The sequence below is a fragment of the Stenella coeruleoalba genome, assembly GCF_951394435.1.
Source record: "Stenella coeruleoalba genome assembly, chromosome: 9".
Classification (NCBI taxonomy): Eukaryota; Metazoa; Chordata; class Mammalia; order Artiodactyla; family Delphinidae; genus Stenella; species Stenella coeruleoalba.
Genome location: NC_137155.1, coordinates 31,152,295 through 31,174,240, shown reverse-complemented (window position 1 = coordinate 31,174,240; position 21,946 = coordinate 31,152,295). Strand labels below are relative to the sequence as shown.

The 21,946-nt window shown below is 42.4% G+C and overlaps 1 protein-coding gene across 2 annotated transcripts in view; it reads right to left on the bottom strand.

The window, feature by feature from the left end:
- RAPGEF5 (Rap guanine nucleotide exchange factor 5) overlaps positions 1 to 21,946 on the bottom strand; it is a 219,279-nt gene that overhangs the window by 146,189 nt on the left and 51,144 nt on the right. For both annotated transcript variants that reach the window (XM_079931285.1, XM_079931286.1), the window contains exon 6: positions 10,966 to 11,032. In XM_079931285.1, coding sequence (XP_079787411.1) covers positions 10,966 to 11,032 — 67 coding nt within the window. The remainder of the gene's footprint in view (positions 1 to 10,965; positions 11,033 to 21,946) is intronic.

Below are 21,946 nucleotides of genomic sequence, written 5' to 3'. Positions count from 1 at the left end.
CTCCCATCTGTAGGGGTAGGTCCTATAGAACCTTGCAGGGATGTGATATTAGAAACTCTTGTATTGGCATGAATCCAGATCAACTAAGACCCTTTCCAACTAGACAGTCTATCTACAAAAACCGCTAACACAGGAGGGCTTCCCGGAAGAACAAGATTCAGAACGCAAGATCCAAAAGCCTAAAACAGGACTAGGAAATCTCCTATGCCAACCTCGAGAGAAATGCTGGGATTCTGTTTGTTGAGACCGAATCACAGCTCTCCACCCCACAGCACAGGACTGCTGTGAACATTAAACGAGTTAATACCTATAAAACATCTGGGAATGGTGCCTGAAACAGTAAGTACTATCTGAGTGTTAGCTATCATCATCACATTACTGTAAGTAATATAGTTGAGCTTAACAATAAATTATAAGAGCAAAGTCCAATCTGTAGTTGCTTTAATATTTCATATATTTAAGACCCTTCTTCCCACCTAAATTTTGAACTCCCTGACAACCAGTAATGCTTCTGCTTATAACATTCCACCTACATGGCCCCCACATGGCAACTAGCATAAAAGGGACTGATATGTTTCACCGAAAAGTTGTGAACAGTGCCTACAGTGCTTGTACTGCTAAAAGCTTTAAAAATAAGCTTTGAGATTTCCACAGAATTCCGAAGCTTTTACAGATGTGTGAAAGACAGACTTTAGCTTTAAAAATTCACTTTGAAACTTCAGAGGGATCAACTGACTAGCTGTGGCCTGGCAGCTTTTGACATCTGAGACATAACTGCTGATTAATGAATCAAGGGATTGCAAATATGTATTCAACAAGGAGTGGGTATTAATTTGGTATTTCTGCCGTAGCAAATCACTACCCGTTTAGCAGCTTAAGAAAGAGGACATCCATTTATCATCTCATATTTCCATAGGTCAGGAGTCAAGGGACAGCACGGCTCAACTGGATCCTCTGCTTAGAGACTCATGAGGCCAAGAACCAAGGCATGGGCAGGTCAGTGTCCCCTACTAGAGGCTTTAGGAGAGAATTCCAAGTGCATGCGGGTTGTTGGCAGAACCTGGTTCCTGCTTCTGTAGGACTGAGGTGCCCATTTCCTTTCTGGTTGTCACCTGGCACCTGCCCTTGGTTCCTAGAGGCCTCTCTCTGATCTTTGCACGTGGACTCCTACTTCTCAGAGCCAGTGACACCATGCTGAATCCTTCTCGTGCTTAGGCTTTTTCTTTACTCTCTCTTCTGCTGTTTCTCTTTGATGCCTACCAGAGCAAGGTCTTTGGATTAGACTGGGTCCATGCGGACAATCCAGGTCTGCAGCCTTACTTATATCTGCAAAGTACCTTTTACCATGTAGTGTAATATTTACAGGTGCCAAGCAGCACATTCATCTTTGGGACCATTCTACCTACCACAGAATGACAACACAGATCCTCAGAGCCCTCCTGAAAAGCTAGCCCTCAACATCTTTTTAGGGTTTCATAGTAACATGTTAATAGAGTCTAGTCCTGGAACATGATTTAACTGGTGTAACATTTTTACTAGGGCACACCTCTGAGTTCACACAATGGAACCTGAAGACCTGAGAACCAGTCGGAATAAATTTCTAAATTACTAAACCATGCAGCCATGTTTACACTATTTAATGATTCCAACGGGTTAAAAATTAAAATGCTGTTTAATATAACTGCATAGGTTTCATTTTCTAAACTTCTTCAAATAAGGAGGGAACTCTATATACTACTATACATAAAATGGATAACTACTGAGAACCTACTGTGTAGCACAGGGAACTCAATGCTCTGTGGTTACCTAAATGGGAAGGAAATCTAAAAAAGAGTGGTTATATGTATATGTATAACTGATTCACTTTGCTGTACAGCAGAAACTAACACAACATTGTAAAGCAAGTATATTCCAATTAAAAAAAAAAAAAAGGGAACGTTATAATCAAATCCCAAACACAACCGGTTGAGACCTATTCAGTAACTATGAAGCATTTTAAGTGAAGATAATAGAGACAATTGCTTTTTGAACCCTAAATTATTATTTTTAATTAATGTGGACTCTCAAATGCTTTCTCTCTCCAAATGCTTTATCTCTCCAATGCAAATGACAGTACACTCTGCTATCGAGGCTGAAATGTGACAGTGCGTGAAAAGCATGAGCAGAATGCCTGCACAAGGTAAGAACTCAGCAAAAACCACCCATTCTTTGCCTTTTACCCAGATCTCACTTGGTCTTCTGAACAACAGGCTAATAAATTAACATCTGTGAGCAAGTTTCCTCAATAATTTTCCCACACAGAAGTTCACCTCTGGGACTTCCCTGGTGGCGCATTGATTAAGAATCCACCTGCCAACGCAGGGGACACGGGTTCGATCCCTGGCCCGGGAAGATCCCACATGCCGCGGAGCAACTAAGCCTGTGCGCCACAACTACTGAGCCTGTGCTCTAGAGCCCTCAAGCCACAACTACTGAGCCCATGTGCCACAATTACCGAAGCCCACGCGCCTAGAGCCCATTCTCCCCAACTACTGAGCCCACGCACCGCAACTACTGAAGCCCACATGCTCTAGGGCCCGCGTGCCACAACTACAGAGCCTGTGTGCTGCAACAGCTGAAGCCTGTGAGCCTAGAGCCCGTGCTCTGCAACAAGAGAAGACACTGCAATGAGAAGCCCGCGCACTGCAACCCCGCTCACCACAACTAGAGAAAGCCTGCACGCAGCAACGAAGATGCAGTGCAGCCAAAAAAAAAAAAAAAAAAAGGTTCATCTCTGTGTTGTTTACAATAGAAAAGATGGAAAATAACCACAATGTTCAAAAAATCAGGGGATGATAAATCCATGGAATGGGGTACTATGAACCCCTACAAATGTTGTAGGAGGTACTGTTAACACTGAAAATATATTAAGTGAAAAGAACAGACCACAAAATAAAATGGTCATTTTTTTTTACACATTTTACAAAAAATATACACGCAAGAAAAATAACCTAGAAAGTAACAAACACTAAAGTGTTAATAATGAGTTATTTCTAAGTGGTTTCATTCTGGGCATCTTTTTTATTCTGGAATTTTAAAAAGTTATTAAGTCTTTATATTCAAGTTAATCCAAAATGTCAGATAAACTTTTAAAATTTGCCAAGTATAATCCACAGTAATGACAACTCACTACCAAATTTACCACGCTTTTTTTTTTTTTTTTTTTCCGGTACGCGGGTCTCTCACTATTGTGGCCTTTCCCGTTGCGGAGCACAGGCTCCGGACATGCAGGCTCAGCGGCCATGGCTCACGGGCCCAGCCGCTCCGCGGCATGTGGGATCTTCCCGGACCGGGGCACGAACCCGCGTCCACTGCATCGGCAGGCGGACTCTCAACCACTGCGCCAGCAGGGAAACCCTTACCACCCTTTTAACACTTACAAATATAGGAGTAGAATTCACCCAATTTCTACCCAGTATCCACATAAAATTTCCTTATATTCTGATTTTTACAACAACATAAAATAACAAACTAATTTAAAATCTACCTTATTCCATTACCACCAAAAACTCAAGTAGTTTTCACTTTTTTATATGCCTGCTGGTCCTGCTTCACATATGGACATACTATTTAAAGCTATGCCATTGAGGTAAGTATGCAAAATTACATTTCATCTAAGCAGCAATAAGTTCTATTTTAAACAAGTGCACAAAGAAGAAACCCAACACGAAATATTCATGGATCACCTTTTAAAGCTCCTTCCACTTCCCTCAGATAGGGTTTCACAGCAACACTTCACAAACCCATAACTGAGAATATACAATTTTTTTGGACTTTTAAATTTTTTAAACTGAATATAGTTGATTTACAATGTTGTGTTAGTTTCAGGTATACAGCAAAGTGATTCACTTCATATATATTTTTTTCAGATTATTTTTCCCTTGTTTATATACAAACTGATAGCTAAATGATCTATTTCTATTCCTTGTCAATTAAAAATGCTTATGTTTTCTATGTGTATTGAAGGTAAAAATTATTATCTCCATCTTGGGAACAGATACCCAAAAAGCATCACACACTACTTCCCCTATTAACAAGGGATTCATCAAGACACGTTTTATTCTTGAATGGGTTCTGCACACTGACATCTTTCTGAACTAATGCTTTTAAATAAATACCCCTACACTGGGCTCATTGCAGTAGGCAAAAGACATGTATTATGCTGTTCACCAAAACCAACTTGACAAGGCTACAGTTAAATTAGGTTACCACATGATCTGGGCATGTGCAGATGGTTTCTTTGGAAGTAGAGACAATAACTTAATAACTATTTTAAAAAGCGGTGTGCGTGTACATCTGTATCTTTCAGTATTTAGGGATCTATTCCCAGGATGAAGAAAATCACTTTGATGTATGATAGACATAGAACAAATTAAGCCTTTTTTATTGACAAAGGAGAGAAAAATACCATTCAGCTCTCTGTTCACATGTTGACAATCATGGGCTTTGTGGCATGTTACTGTGAGATCCTCCCTGAGGGAAACTGAAGGAGCTTTATTTAACCAGTTCTCCAAGTGGTCCTAGAGACTTAAAAATCCAGGGCCAAAGGCACCTTGAACACTGTAACAGCTGATCAGGGTAGCTCTAAAGCACAATGAGGGAAGGTACTAACAAGCCCCACGGCTTCTTATGAATACCAAGAACAAGGAATACTACACCAAGAATGTGCTACAAGTCCTCTGGGGCCTTCTTAATGCTCTTTGAAACCAGAGCTGTCTTCCAGGGCCTCACTTGACACTTTCGCAAAACTTAATCTACCCGGCCCTTCCCCAAATCACATAGTAGCTCTGAAGTCACTGGAAGGGCTGGAGCCAGGCTATAATTCCACATAAGAATTTTATGTTCCCTAAAGACAAGAAATATAAGATGTTCACAATCCTGTGGCAGCCAGAAAGAAGGTTAGTCATTTGCTGGCAGAGTCACTTTTATTCTCTTAACAAACATGCCCACTCAAGTCTGTGGTAGACTTAGAAAATGGAGATTAACTACACTGCTTCTCCATTCCTCAGAAAGGAAGGGGCAGATAGCCAGGAAAAACGGTGAGTGGAAATTAGTATTTCAGCATTTTAAAAAACCGCATTTCTAAATGTGGCAAAATTCATCACTGGACTGTGCTCATCAGGTACTCAATGTGACAGATTCTCCCCACCTTCCCTAAAATTATCTCTAGACCTAACTAACTTGACGAATCACCTCTTAAATAAGTCTCCAAAATTCTAACTCTTTAGAGATCCAGCGAAACTCAAATCCCATGAGATTTCTGCTTCCTGAACTGGTACCAATGGGAACGTTTCCAATCAAAAAAAGCTGTCACCGTTATCTTCAGATACTACTGTTCAACAACGAATTTCTCCAACGTATCAACCCAACTTGTAGATTCATCAAGAAGAACAAACTAAAGGAATCCTAGCCACCTTATACGCTTCCTGACCCGGAAAGGGTGTAGACAGAGTCCTGTGAAAGACACACCATAAAGAAAATAGTGGAAGGTTCAGGTGAACGATTAGACATGGCAAAGGAGAGGAGTTTTAAATGACTGAAAGCAAGATACGAGAACAGGCACGTGAGGGGAATGAGAGAGTTGACAAGACAGAGAATCTTGGAAAGTTGGGGTCTTTGAGATTCCTAGTATCATGCTTTTGGTGATACAAGACAATTGGTTGTTCATTAAGACTCAGTTCCTTGGGCCTCCATGAGAAGTATTTCCCAAGAGAATTCTATCTAAGGAAAAGATGACACGGGAGAAGAATCAGAGGCCCAGGGTAAGTGCAGCTCTTAGTTAATGAGAATAAAATCAGATCCTTTTTACCAGTAAAGCAGGATCCCACATAGGGAAAAAATGAGAAGATGACTTTTACTAGAAAGAATGCTAGGAAGCATGAGAGAACGAGTTCACGGTTGATGTGAAAACTGATGGAGTTATGTCCAACTTCTGGACACTGAGTGGGGAAAAACCTTTCTGCGAAGTTGACAACGGGCTGCAGTTATAACCACATCTTTTTTTTTTTTCCCCTAGAGAGGTGCAAAAAAAAAAAAATTCCATAGCAGATATCTTTTTCTCTAACACTTTCACCACAAGTTATACATCTTAGTACGGCTATTGGCTTCTTGGGGCTTCATCTGCTTCAAGATCTTCTAGAACTTACAGCAGTCACCCCATTTATAATTTGGGTTTGATTGCTCAGTGGTATTTCTCAGAGGAGTGATAATATACCCCATGAGAAGGAATTTGGAAAATACCACTAAGAGCATCAAACGCAGAGGTTCTACATTAAAGTTTGAGGAGCTGAAGAAAATAAGCAACAGGACAGAGCAGAAACGTACCAACAGAGAAATCTAAACTGCTGAAAATTATCAACTACATCAGCTTTGAGAAGGAATATGAGGGTGTAAGAGTGTCTAGTTAAGTGGTTCCCGGGTATTAGATTCTGTTCTCATCCACACTGACCTCTCTTCCTAACTTCTGTATGCTTGATTTGTCATTTGAATTCATCTCTCAAGATATGGCCACAAACTCTTCGCCACTACCACCGCCAGGTTCACGTTTATTGTAGACACTCAACACTGTTCTCTTCTACCATCCAAGTGATGGCTGACTTCTCTGGACCAAGTAGCACAGAGGCCCACGCCACATGCCCTACCCCTGTCCTTTTATAAACGTCACTCATATAACCATGGCATCGAATAAGCATTTACTATGTAAAATTCACAACTTAGCCTAACTCACATCACCTCAGTGGTTTGACCATGTGAATAAAAATCATGAATTTCACTCAGATGTTTGTGTTTTCTTATCTCTACAATTTCCATCAAGAAAATTTAGCCCGAAGTACCAGAAATAGCCCAAAATGGTTTGTTTAGGATGTTGATTTTAAGGAAGCATGAGCTATAAGTCCAGAATCAGTTTTTGTCTCCTATTTAAGGATGTCCATGTTTCCACTTCCTGTCTTTAGATGATGCCCAAGTACTTCTCAGTTCTTTAAAATGCCTCAAAGTTTAACTTATTTCCTAAATTTACATCCTAAGAACTATGACTTTGAAAGCAATATTTCATTCACTATAAATTCTTCCCTATGTCTAGTTTATCCTGGATTGTAAAACAAGTATATAAAATCTATGTCATCAACTCTGAACACTCCTTTTGGCATATACACTGGGAGAATTCATGTTTAAAAATAAAATAAAATAATGCTCAGAACTTCAAGGACAGGAACTGGGAGACTATGTCATCCAAGGGCCCTTCTTGGTCTGCCAGCTTTATCAGACTAACAGAGACTCAGAGGAAAAGAAGAAGAGAAGATTTTCAAGTCAACAAAATGTGTAAGGTCAGAAGATATTAAAAAGGAAGCTAAGACGTTAAGGCAGAAACCACACGTAGCGCAGGGAAAGCCAGAGGATTTTCAGATAATAATGCCCAGAGTGTTTCTGTAGACTGTACATAATGGAAGGAGTCTATTATAGCCATGTCGTTTTTCCTTAAGCTGAAAACTTCTTACAAAATTTTCTTCTTTAGGTTTTCAGATGTCAGGTGCTTGACTGAATTATCAAGACGTTTTTATTTCTATACACATTGTCTTCCTATGTTCCTTTAATATGAAAACTCACTAGTGTTTTCTTCCAGGGTAGAATTTTAGGTATTATTTTTTTAGATGACAGGACCTTTCTCTTGATTAACCTGAGACTAAGAAATAAACTATTTTAAAATGAGGATTTTTTTTTTTTAAAGATAGCAACATACAGGGCTTCCCTGGTGGTGCAGTGGTTGAGAGTCTGCCCGCCTGCCAATGCAGGGGACACGGGTTCGTGCCCTGGTCCGGGAGGATCCCACATGCCGCAGAGCGGCTGGGCCCGTGAGCCATGGCCACTGAGCCTGCGTGTCCGGAGCCTGTGCTCCGCAACGGGAGAGGCCACAACAGTGAGAGGCCCGCGTACCGCAAAAAAAAAAAGATAGCAACGTACAAAACCCTGAAGTTTGAGTAAAAGGAGGTGAATATACAGGGCAGTACAGTAAACTCTATTGCGGGAAACTGCTGCCCCCTTTCCAGTGCCCCCTAATTACACAAACCTTTTGAAGAGCACTTTAACAAGTCTGCATTACAGACGTCACTTTTGCTTTCCTTCAATGCATTTAAAGGTCATGCTAGATGACAACTGTTACTTGACTGACGTATGCAAACATCTCCCTTCCTACATGGTGTTAACAGCTAGGTAACAGAGTTTTCATACCAAAGCCAACAGGAATAACTACATTGTGAAGAGGTGAAGCACAACAGTCCCTTCATAAATGGCTTATACAACGAACAGAGGAATTTTAGAACTTAGATATTGTCTAGTCCAGCACTCAACTTGGCCAAGGTCATAGTGTTGGAAGAACTAAGAATCAAGGTCCACGTTCTCAGTTCAAAGACAGTTTCACTATTCCAGGCCGATCAGCCATCAATTAAGATGTGAATTTTTCTCCTCTACCCTTTATTCTCATTCCCACTCTAGCACCTCACCTCAGTTTACTCAGTCTTTTAGCTTGGAGATTTTTTCTAGCAAGATTACCTCAACCAAATACATAGCCAACACTTTGCTGTCCACCCTCCTTTTTAGAGGCTTTCTTGAATTGAACTTTCATGGTATAAACCATTCAGTATTTCCACCTCTCACTGTCCTCTCATCTCCCTACTGCCCTCTTATCATGGGTGCTGCCCAAGACTCCATCTTCCACTACGCTCTTCAATCGACAACCTGGACTGGTTCCCATAACTCTAGCCCTGACCTTTCTGAGTTCCAGATTCGCGTCTCCAGGTGTTTCCCGAATATTTTTACATCCTTATGTCCTCAAACTCAGTGTGTGCAAAATTACGTCATCTCTCCTTCCATGCATTTTACTCAGTTTCCTAAGAGTATCCTCACTTTTCCATTCGGTTATCTGACTCCTCCTCTACATGTACCTGTCCTACTGATTTTTGTTTCGTTTTGTTTTGTTTTTGCAGTACATGGGCCTCTCACTGTTGTGGCCTCTCCCGTTGCGGAGCACAGGCTCCGGACACACAGGCTCAGCGGCCATGGCTCACGGGCGCAGCTGCTCCGCGGCATGTGGGATCTTCCCGGACCAGGGCACAAACCCGTGTCCCCTGCATTGGCAGGCGGACTCTCAACCACTGCGCCACCAGGGAAGCCCTGTCCTACTGACTTTTAAAAACTTCTTTATGCTCCTTTTTGAACTCATTTTTCTTTTGGTTCCCCCAAAAACCTCCAGAAACTATAATAGGTTTTCATCAGCCTCTCAACCAGTCTCCCCATTTCCAACTCATCTTCTTGTTTCTTAAATGTCTGCTTCATCATGTTAATCTGTTGTTCACAAAGTCTTTCACTTTTCTCTATTAGGTGCTTCCTCTGTAACCAGATGGGTCTACTATTTTCCCACTGTATTTTCCCATTCCTCTGCCTGCACACAATAAATCCTACAGCTAGAGTACACATCCTTTGTCACCTGTTCACATCCTGATTGCCTTCAATGATGGTTCAAGCCCCGTCTCTTCACTGAAGCTCTCTGCTACGGTTCTTGGACTTACTACCTATACACCAAGATTTCTGATGCTCAATTGCCAACTGTTTTATAGGTTAACTTTTTAATGTGCCTATCTTCCTGGTATAGCTGTAGGAACCACATCTTACCTGTCTGCTGCTTCTGAAACTTACCTACCAACTGCATTACGTTATCAAAAACTGAGGTGTAGTAGTTAAGAGAACATGATTAGGAAGCAGAAAATTCTAAGTTTAGATCCTGGCTTTGTTCCTTTCTAGATGGGTGACTTTGGGCAAGTTACTTAACCTCTAGAAGCTTTCATGTCTGTAAAACAGAGATAACGCCACTTATTTCACAGGGCTGTTGTGAAGTGTAATGTGTGTGTGTGTGTGTGTGTATGTACACACACACACACACACACACACAATGTTTAACATAGCATTTGGTCTGTAGTGAGTGTTTTTTTTAAAAAGATGGCTGTTAACAATTTTGCACCTAATAGGCACTCCTCTTTGGTCAATATTTTAAACTGCAAAGGTCATGTTAAATATTTTTTCATAACACACTGTCAAGATTTCATTTCATGTGAAGTTTGATACCACTGAGTACTGTATTTAGCCAAAAGTTACTTTTCTAAGCTACATTCCAAAAGAGTAGGAAAAACAACTTTTAACTTTCAAGCTGTGCCCAGATGCCAAGACTCAGTGTAAGAACTGTGTAAGATCAGTTTCATTCCACATATATAACCCAAGCCAGCATGACTTTCAGGCAAGCACCGCTTAAAGAATGCAGTTAAAGAAGAACTGAAGAATCTTTGGTAAGGCTAGAAAAGTTTCCAGAAAGCCCAGCCAATGGATAAAGATTTTGTGAGATAGGATTGCTAGAGCCTGTCAAAAACCGGAGCTCCATGATTAGAGACCATGGCCAGCTTTTTCTAGGAAGAAGGGGATAAGCTTTCCTTCAACCAACAAGTCAATTACTGACTCTAATTAATGGCTTTAAAAGACATAATGAAAATGTTGCAATCTACTACATTTAAAAACTGAGGACTTGATCTTTTGTTGGTTGGAGTGATCTTTTTTTTCCTAATGAAACATACAGTCTCTTCTCCTTTGTGCAGCAGGTCACAACTTTCCCTAGGTTAAGTCATACTGTATTTAAAAAAAAAAAATCCTCCACTAAGGTTCCAGGAACTTTCCACCAAGAGCATCTATGATCTTGCAGGTGAGGCTGCATCAGAGTAGAACAAGTTAATGCCACTGACTCCTTTTGCCTTGACGTGGGCCTCCCACAGTGATGAGCAGCCAGCCATAGGGCAAGTGTCTCTCTACACCACTACCCAGACTGCCGCCCTTCAAAGACCCCTCATTATTTCTGCACCCCTGGGCAGGGAAATCACATGGCCTTACCGCAGACGTTAGACGACAAAGAATTTCATCGCTGCTCTCTTCTGAGTCTTCAATTTTCTGATGAGATCTTTGAAAAACAAAGAATAAATTACTCTTCAGCTTTGGCTGTTCAAATTTATTCACCAAGTGATGGGGAATACATGGTAAATAATAGCATTATTGCTTAATACATTAGTGAAAGTGCCCATGTGAGTAACACGGTGACAATGCCATCGGATCACAGCTCTGTTGCAGCCCCACTGTTCCTTCGAAATCAGTTAGCAAGAACGTCTTTCCCATACATCAATTAAATCCTGAGGGCTGCGTACTGCTCTCCAAATGATACCACAGAATAATCCTGACACACCAGAGTTATAAACACGGGCATGCACAGAGCACAAGTGGATGGTGAATATCACGTAAAGTACTGACATTCCCGCTCGGTCTAAATGAAATCCAGATTCCAAAAATATGAAACATGAATTTTCCACTACATCTGAGTTTCAGCCCAAACAGATTTATTATGAAACGGTATATTATAAGCCTAATACTGTGATAGGAATTACGTTCAATACAATAGCAGAAGCACTTTGGCCTTTTTTATGAGACCACAGCCCAGTTGAGAGGAAAATTATGCATGTGTTAAATAACTAAGGAGACATACAACATAATACACAGTATAAGATCAGTGTGTTTAGAAAAATCATCTTTCTAATGTAATTCATGAAAAATTTTCACCGCACGAATGTACATGCTAACACAAAAAATTATCTACTTCAGACAAATCTTATAAAATTACATTTTTTTTCCTGACTTGGTCAAAGGAAAAAAACATCGACTAATGCCAAGTGAATATATGTAATTGTCTCCCAGATCTATTTCCACAGGCGATTCCTTTCAACACCTGTGGACTGGGGGGGATCGGTGGTAATTGCCTTGCAGAGTGGCGGTACGGCACTGGCAGTCCAGTGATTGATTTCAGTCTCGGGAACTGCAGTGGGCCAGCTGGAGCGCGAGCCTCGCGGGGCAGGAGGGCTTCTCCTGGCTCCTAAGACAGCTAGGAAGATGCTCTCTTTAAGAAAAGAAAAGCCAGTCGAATCAATTCTGGCACTGGCTTCCTGTTTCTGTAAATGTTATTAAACCCTTTCAAAAGAAAAAAAAAATCCCACCCTTCAAGTCAGAGCAATGAATTACAAACTACCGCCTTTACAAGAATTGCAGGTTCTGGATATGAAACAGTGGGCATGTTGTCAAACAATCTCATTCCTAGCGCAGCAAAGCATCTGAAACATGACCTTGATAATGAAGATTTCAAACAACGAGCCTTATTATTAAAATGATCTATTCACAAGGTTTCCACACACACGAAGTTACACTGAGAAGAGATTTGCAACCCTTTATAACATAAGCCACCAAACTAGGTTTATAAGATTATGCTGAGGTGACAAACAGATCTGAGAGGAAATTAGGAGCCAGGAGCATTAGACACAAGAGCACCAAACAAGGGCTTCAACGTCCCATCTGTGTCTGTGTTGAAGCGCAAGTGGGTCGTGCCCACTCACGCCTCTCAGCCCCCAGCAGCACCTGAAGGACGAGGTAACGTGCATGACGTATTTTGCATTAGCACAGATTCTGTCATGAATGTGTTTTCAACAAACTGCTGAAAGGAACTCAAAACTCCAAGGGAAGCTCTTGTGTATGTCACTGATCGTGGCTATTTGACGAGTAATGGCCAAGCTGTTGCTAGCTCAGTGACAAATAATTTGTCTCTGTTCAAGCAAAACTATCCTTCATCACGCTTCCAACACAAAACATGCCTTGGCAGAAACGTTTCTAAAGGAAATACATGTAAGACAGACAGAGTGATGCTCTCCCGAGAGCTGTCCCACAGCCCGTGTCCCATTTTTATCCCCTCAATCACTGTAATTTATACCCAGAGCTCCCAAGTCCTTCTCTAGCCCCTGAATCTTCCCCGAGCTCACCCTGTGTTTCCATCTAACTTCAGTGTGGCTCTAAGTGGCCATTCCAGAACATCTTCACCCACATGGGAATCTCACAGGCTCCTCAAACTCGACGTAACTTCCACTGACATCCTCTTGCCTCCTGCCCTCACCGGTTCTGCCAGCGCCTGTCACCACTCAGCTTTATGTCACCCTGAAGCCCTTCCCCGCCTCCGGCACTCACTCCCAGCGCTTTCCAGTCACCAGATCCTCCTCTGCTCTGCTCTCCTACTTTCCTCCCCACGAGCCGTGCTGACAGGCCCTCACCTCCACAACTTATTTTAACCACCTTCTAACCAACTTGTCTCTGCCTCTCCTCCTGTACCCCATCTCCTAGAGATGCCGGGATTCTCCTTCTAAAACCCTGATCTGGTCCTGCTTTTCTCCAGACTCACACCTTCAGGGATTCTCCCACTTCCTGCTCGAGAATTCAGAAAGACTCTTCTTTTCCGCTAGGGAGTCCCAGGTCGGCCCTGCACCAGCAGGTACCTGCATGGCACCTGGCATGGGACGTGGGAGCAGAACTGAGGGGGACAGTCAAGCAGTGGGAGAGCTTGAAAGGGGGGAAGGAAGAGAGAAGGGTGACGTTCCCCGACTCCCCTTCCTGCCTCACCACTGTGGCCCCTCCCCGGCTTAATGCCCAAAGGCCCAGAAGTACCAGACTCTCTTTCCCCAGTAAATGTATTTTTACAAAATGAGATAAATTCTGATTATTTTATGATATAAATACACATCAGTGCAACTCAGTGAAGACAAAGTCCTCACCTGTCAGATCAAAACAGGTAACGAAACAGGTGGGGCAAGGGAGAATAAGGGAAAGAATCAGCTGTAATACGCAGTACACCATTTTACATGAGTGACTCGAGCGTCTGTGGATTTTGGTATCCATGGGGGTCCTGGAACCAATCCCCCACGGATACCAAGGGAGGACTGTACTTGCATATTTGTCCCACTGTTACCAAAGGGGGCTGTGCTGCTCAGTGAAGAAGAGACAAAGAGAGACTCTGGTTGGAGAAGGGGACAGAGAAAGCCTGGCTGGACTCAGCCGCCAATGGCAGTGACAAGTTGACATAAGAAAGAGAAGAAAAAAGGAAGTGGCCCCAGGAAGGAAGACCCATCCTTGAGGGTTTGTTCCAGCAGGAAGCTCTGGCACAACGGGGGTCCCCTTTGTGAATTCTCACGGCTGCTTCTCAAGGTCTCTGCTTGCCAACAGCCCAAGCCTGACCCCGTAACCCTCCAAGGCAAGTGCCGGATCCTCGTACTGCGAATCCTAGTGTGTCGAATCCTAATGCCTAGTCTTTGTGAATGCACGAGGTCTGCAATATCTAAGGGTGCCGTTGTGAGGACACAGGAACGGCAAAAGCCTCTGGTCCTCTGCCCTTGTCCCTCTAACCATCAAACAGGACACATGATCATTCTACTCAACCCCCACCAAAACCAAAAGCAACCCCTGCCCTCCCTACAGGCTTCCCCCGCTTAACTACAGGCAACTCCATCCTTCCAGTTGGAAGTAATCCTTGAGCCCAACAGCCCGCCCCCCGCCTTACAGTCTACGCTGTGTCCACTCCCAAATCCTATCAGCTCTGCCTTCAAGGGATATCTCCCTTTTGACCATTTCTCACCACCTCTACTCCAACTGCTGTTGCTCCAGCCACAGGATCTCTCACCTCGACCCAGGAGCCAGAGTGGTCTTGTTCACATGTAAGTTAGATCATGTCCCCCCTCTGCTCAAAATCCTCAACTGACTCTCTGTCTTTCTCAGTATAAAGCCAAAGTCTCTACAGGGGCTGACCTCTCTCACTTCTCTCCTCTATTCCAGTCACTCTTGCTTTGCCTTAATGCTTCCGTCTTGGGCCTTGCCCTGCCGGTCCCCTTATCCTAGAACACTTCCCTCACATTGCACACTGCTTCTTCCCTCACATCCTTCAAGTCTCTGTCAACCTCCTGAAGAGGCCCTTCCTGACCCGTATCTCTATCGCTCATTTCCTACTTTATTTATCTGCATAAAGTTTTCCACCATTAACTAACATAAATCTGTTTGTTTATGAAATTGCCTGTCCTCTCCCCTCCTAGACTATAGGCTCCACGGGAGTAGAGATTTCTGCCCGTTTTGTTCCTGCTTCCATCCCCAACACTTAGAACACAACACAGTCCATAGGAAGCATTCAATAAATCTTCATTGAATAAATTAACTGAGGGCCTTAAACTTCAGGGAATGCTCTGCTATCAGCCACCATCCCCGGACGACCACAGCACAAGACATTAGCTTGTTCTCTGCAGTCAGTTCAACTGAAGGACCCTGCTTATACTCGAGCTATTTCCCTCAGCTCTTCCATCATCCTCCCAGCTCCCTGCAGCAGTCCCTCCTCTCAGTGACCTCCCTGTCTCTAAAATCCAACATGAATGACTTTCTTATATCAAACTCTAAAGAGCTGTTAACTTTGAAAATATCTTCAATAAAATAACAGCAACCAGTGGTCACCCTCACTTCCTCATCTTCCCCTAAGAAATAATTAGTACAGTCTTAGTGACAGTTTCCAACCTGGCCAACTGTTTGACAATCATTTACACAATTCATACTGCATCAGAAAAGCAGCAGGAAATTCCCCACCGCAGAAGGTCTCCCAACACAAACTCTCAGCTCTGAGAGGGCTAAACAGTCACGTAGGGTTGATTTCCAACAAAAAAAGCCTTAGGAAGTAGCACACAAGAGCCATTATCTGGGCGGTAGAATTCATTTTATACCAGTCAGGTCCAGTATAATTTCTAGAAACTTGGGTTTAGCTGGTATTCCTGCAGGGGTTCCCAAAATTCTCTTAGCAAAAATTCCTTCATGAGAATTATGTAATGAGTTTGAGATTATTCCAACGACGTTTTTCAAAATAAAGCTTACCATAAATCTTCTATATGAGAGATAGAACCCACACTCCTTAATCAGGTTTTGACCAAAATATTTGTGACTCAAGATTCAAAAGCAACTAGTATCATCCTGTAATTGGAAAATCCTACTTCCTTTTCAACAGTGGAAGAGGTTTCCTGGGATTTCAGGATGGAAAACTGGAAGCATTTCTTATAGAAATATTATCTAAATAATATCATTTTGCATTCGTATATTGATGTGACTTTAAAAATGCACAAGTTCTATCTATCTACATCTACGTCTCAATATTGAATGGCATATTCACTGAGTTGCCAAGAGCTACCACTCCACACATAACATGGTTCCTGAAGGAAAATGTGTTAAATGTGTCCAACAGCCACAAAATAGACAAACATTTGGAGTCTAGCGGTTCAAGAGGTGCAGACCATGCATAACTGGCATGTGCTAAGCCAGGTGAGGTGTCACACATGACCTTCCAGGCACACGTGAGCCAGCACGATCCCAGGCCCAGGCATGTTGCACATGACAGAGGACACGAACAATCAGTTTTCATGTAAGTTGCTACTACTGCCATCCCTGGGGCTGTCATTTGTTTCTGAGTGTTTCCTACATACACCCTTATATCAACCTCTGCCTTAAACAGAGAATATTCTAGACTGAGGCTTCATGAAGGTGGGGCGCACGCGTGTCTCCAAATCAGGAAGAGGATGTCCCTGGGGAATTTGGGGCAGGCCTGTCCACCACCTCCCACCCTGAGCCAGGCTGACGCTGCCTTGCCCCGCCCTGCTTGGTCTGGAGGGACCTGAGGAAAACACAATTTTTAGTGTGAACCTCAGACTACCCCTGCTAAAGGCTGGTGAACTTCTAGGGCATGGAATAAACCAGAACCAAGACAAACTCTACAGGAATCTTTCAAACACGATCCCACGACAAACAGGAGATGCACAGCACACACATATACAAAAAAAAAAAAAGCACATCATACTTAGCGGGCTTAGGAAAATCCATCTTTAAGCTACTCTGCCAACACAAGTGAGAGCCGCTTAGCCTGATCTGTGATTCAGGGGCATCTTGGGAGAAGTAATATCCAAGGTGAGGTTCTGATGGAAAAGGAGTGGCCCTGGAACTCAGCAGGATGAGCAGCACAGGGAAGTGGGCAACGGCAAGAGATAAAGCCGAGGACAGAACAGTCAGGGCCTGTCTATTGCTGCTATAGAGTTTTGGTTTTATGCTGAAGGCCATGAACTTTGGCTGTAAAGTGAACACGATGGAAGGAGAAGTACCTAGAAGGAGATATAAAATCAAAGGTAGGTTTGCTTTCGTCCTCTTAAGATCGAGAGAACCATTTGTTTGAGAAAGGAGAACAGCCAACAGAGAGTGAGGAACTGAGAAAGCAGGCATGGGAAGTGTCCAAGGACAGGTAGGACCCAGAGCCCAGGCAGAAGGATGAGTCTGAGTTCTTCCCACCATGCTGGGAAGAAATGATGGTAAGTCAGCTGACAATGCCAGAATCCACGATTTCTTGGACAACCCAGAGTCCATTCCACACTTGCTGAATGTCAGGCAAGAAAAAGTATTAGGGACTTTCTCTATCAGAATTACTTCCTGGGCCAGGCTTTAAAAAATTTTTCCCTAAGAAATCATTGCCACAAAAGAGAATGTTCCTCAAGGGACCCAGAGTCAATCTCTACTGAAACCAACACCTACTGACCCCAAGGGGATAAGAAGGTGTCATATCTGACACTCAAGTACTGTCCCACCTACATCTTCCCATAATATCTATAACCAGACAGATCTATTTTGCTTAACAAAGCAAATTCCTATTATGAAAAGAAAAAGTGGGATGGTCGAAGAAGGAGAGTCGGATTTTTTTGAGATCACTGACATCATGAATACAAACACCTGTTCAACCTTCTCAAGAGAAGATACTTTTTCATAGCATCAGGTTATCAGTTATGCTTATAGAGGAAATTTACCAAACAGTAGTAAATTGTGAATGTGACAGGTTTTATTAAGGTCCAGGGTATACAGTGACACATTCATCTAAAATTGAATAAAGTTAGTTATTACTAGTATCTCTTTCACATTTTATATTGAAGATTTGAGAACTAATGCTTCATATTTAATTAAACAGCTACATTTCGAACGCTGGCACAAGCATGCCCCAAAGTTCGATTGTTGTTAAAATTCCTGTACTGTTCCTAAATTGATGTGCTCTCAAAAAGAGGAGCTGTCTCTTCCCACACCTGGAATAAGTCTGGTCTGTAAACAATGGAAATTTTGGAGGACTTAGCGTTTCCTTCGGAGAGGGGGTGATGAGTAATAACAAAGACTGAGACAAGCTGGGTTCACAGCATTTTTTATACAAAACAATTTAAAGTGATAAATGAACATTTTCTTCACCTGATTCTAATACAAAACTTATGCCAAGTTCCATCATGAAAAGTTTTTTGAGAAATACACAAAACATGTTTGTGTACTCATCCAGTCTCTCCTCCTTTCCAAGGTTCATAAAATGAGAACCTAATTAGGAAAAGTGAGGAATACAAAGGTTTGGGACACAGGAATGACAAACGTGAAGTTGATCTCCCCAGTTAGAGGCTGTTAATCTAGCACCATTGCAGAAATTAAGGATGCCAATGGATTTCTCATGTTGCTTGTACATGTCAGGTAGAAAAGGACACGTTAGGCAGGATAAGGAGAATAAAGGGAGCAGAGGTGACAGGGTAGTTGGTGGTGGTACTATTATTGTATATAAGGTCCTAAGAGAAGGCAGGAACCTGAATTTTGGGAGTCATCACTGTGGAGCTGATATTAAACACGTGACTGGGTGAGGGTACATCCAGAGTGAGAAGAGAAAAAGATGTCTGAAGACTGAGCTCCAGGACACTCCCCGTTTAGAGGTTAATGTTTCCAAACGTAGGTTTTATTATTATGCATGTGTGGTGAGGCCAACAGATCAGGAGATGACTGCCACTGAAAAGACAGGTCCATATGGGGAGAATTAACGTCTCAGCAATACTGAATCTTCCAATCCATGAACATGGATAGACCCTCTACTTACTTCAATTTGATTTTTTACATCAGGCTTATGAAGTGTCTGACATACAACTTTTACACATGTTCTTGGATTTATACCTAAGTATTTCATAATGCTTTTTGTGCCAGTACAGAGAAATACATTTTTTTATACTGACCTTGTAGCCTGTGATCTTGCTAAACCCACTTATCAGGCCTAGTAGGTTTTTTGTAGATTCCATGGGATTTTCTATGTATATAATTATGTCATCTGCAAAGAGAGATGGCTTTATTTTTTTTCAAACTTCTAATCTGCATACACTTTCTTTCTTTTTCTTGCCTTACTTGCACTGGCTAGTATTGAAAAGAAGTGATAAGAGGCAATGCATTAGCCTTGTTCCCAATCTTAGTGGGAAAACATTCAGTCTTTTGCTATTAAGCATGATGTAAGCTGTAAGTTTTATGTAAGGTTTTATCAGATTGAAGAAATTCCCTTATAGTCCTACTTTTCTGAGAATTTATATCATGAATGGATGTTGAGTTTTTTTCAAATGATTTTTCTGCATCTATGGAGTTTCTCGTATAGTTTTTTCTTTTTTGGACTGAATCTGGTGAATTACATTGTCTGATTTTTAGATGTTGAATCCTCCTTGTTATTTCTGGGAGAGATATCATTTTATGATGTATTATCATTTTTATATATGGCCAGATCCAATTCAGTAATATTTGATAAGACTTTTGTGTTTACATTCTTTTTCTGAACTTTGTCGTAATACAGCTGGCCTCATAAAAGGCCTTCCATAACTTACACATGGTCACATCTGTTACAGGGCTAAGCACAGCACTTTACACAAACCTGATCGTCAGTAAATGCTGTTATGTAAGTTACTCAGTAGAGACTAGACCCTTTTCCTTACCTGAAAATTAAGAGGAGCAAATTCAATCATCTAGGAAATCCCTTCCAGATATAAATGCTTATGAAGCTAAAGTTACAGAATTTCAGAAGTGTCACCCAAGTGGCAATAGGTACCATGCTCAATAAAATCTTTATGTTCTGAAACAATTCATCTGGCTTCTTTACGTAGTATTTTGAGACTTTGACTTAATTAACTTTCACGTTTCCTATCACTTAACGGAGTTTTCTGTAAGGCTAACGTCATAGAACAGCAGATTTCAACCTTAGCATGCATTGGCCTCACATTTAGAACTTTACAAAAAGTACCGATACCCATGTCTCATCTCTCTACTCCAATCCTGATTCAGTAGATCTCAGGTTATACCTGTTTATTTTTTAAAGTATCATGGTTGAGAACCAGTGCCATGAAGATCACTTCCAAGTTCACCTTCTGCCTTCAATTCATGTTGCTGCCTGCCACCAAGTACAGAGGCCTGCCCTTTTGGCAAGTTACACAAGCTATCTTGCCTCAGTTTCCGCATCGCAACTCCAAACTACTGCTGTGAGCATTAAATGAGTCATATGTAAAATGCTCAGACTAGTGCTTTGCATGTGGTAAGTACATGTGAGTGTTAACTATTACTGCTATTTTTTGTATTATTGTCACTGCCAGGGCAGCTTAGGCCAAGTGGCCAAGCCATTTGTTCCCCATATTTAAGTGGGGGACCCTTTTAACATAGGAGTAGATCACAGACCCATAAACTCTGTACCTGTTGAGCAAATTATATGACAGAAACATTACCGTGAATTCAAATAAATTGTATTTTACTTATTTCGGCAGCATCTATATACAGTTAAGTCATTCTTTCTACTCAATACAAAGACAATGCTTAGCTTCCCTATAGATGTGCAGACCCCTGCAATCGATCTGAGCCTCGCCCCCCCCCCCCCCCCCCCGCTGCTTGTGACCCACTGCTCCAGCCACATCAAGCTGCCTTGTACCCTCTCAACACGCCACCCGTCTTCCTAACTTCCTGCCCTACACACTGTACCATCTACCTCAAGTGCCCTTCTGCTTCTCTACCTAGAGCATGGAGTCATGAATGTTAACAAATTCATCTCAATCCTCTGGGCTGAGCTTTTCCTAGAGTTGGTGAGTGAGGAATGGAAGGTGAGCCACACCATCCAATTAAGTACTCTGCTCATTAACAGTAACAACGAACAGGTGTGGGGTTTTTGGTTTGTGTGTTTTGTGTGTGTGTGTTGTGTGTGTTGTGTGTGTGTGTGTGTAACACACAGGTTAGAGTCAGGGAAGGTCAGGGTGGGATGCAATGAGAGGGAGAGCTGTTTCAGCAGAGGTCAGGCGACTGAATGGGGTGTCTGTGGAAGCCGCAGCCAGACCTCAGGAGCATCAGAATGTCAGCTGATGCTGACATTCCAGGAGGACACATCAGCTAGGATCACCGGGCACTGATCAAGCCGAGACACACAGACCCAACCGACAGTAGGCTCCACAGTAACAGCGCACCCCAGTCACACTTCAGGGGTCACTAGGCAAGATCAGTGCGGATGGGAAAGGGCCAACCTGACAGGCAAGCCTGGTCTGCTAGGGTCAAGGGCCCACACCACTCACCATATCCCCAGGGGCTGTCTTGCTGAGGAACAAGGAGAGGGCGCAGAGAGACTGAACCTTTTTACCAAAATATGCTCAACAGCTAACAAGGAAACCTTTTAAATTTCCTTATTAGAATCATTTTACTGGATTAGGATAAAATTATGGGGCTTCTCTTTTCCTTCTTTCTGGCTGTCCAGCAGGACAGAAGCTCATGTGGACAACACAATGCTTAGAGAAAAATGAAGAAGTTACCTTTTCCTTTCCCTGCCGGATTGCAGCATAAGTTAAATTTTAGCAATCTTCTATGACTCTTAACAGCAGCGTAAGTGTTAACTGCCCTGTAATTGGCAGAATATAGTTTTATGTATCAAGGTTCACAGACTCAGTTATTCAGAGCACCACCACTCCCACCCCCGGGCAAGCTGGGAGGGCTGTAATACAGGGACTTGAATTAAAACAGCCAAGCTCCCGCACAGCCTAAATTCTCCAAGTCAGCGTTAGACAGAAGCATGTCTTACTCGTCCTGGAGGAATTATTAGGCTGCCTTTCCCTACAATGCTACTTCAGCGTTCCTAACTGCCCCACCCCAATAA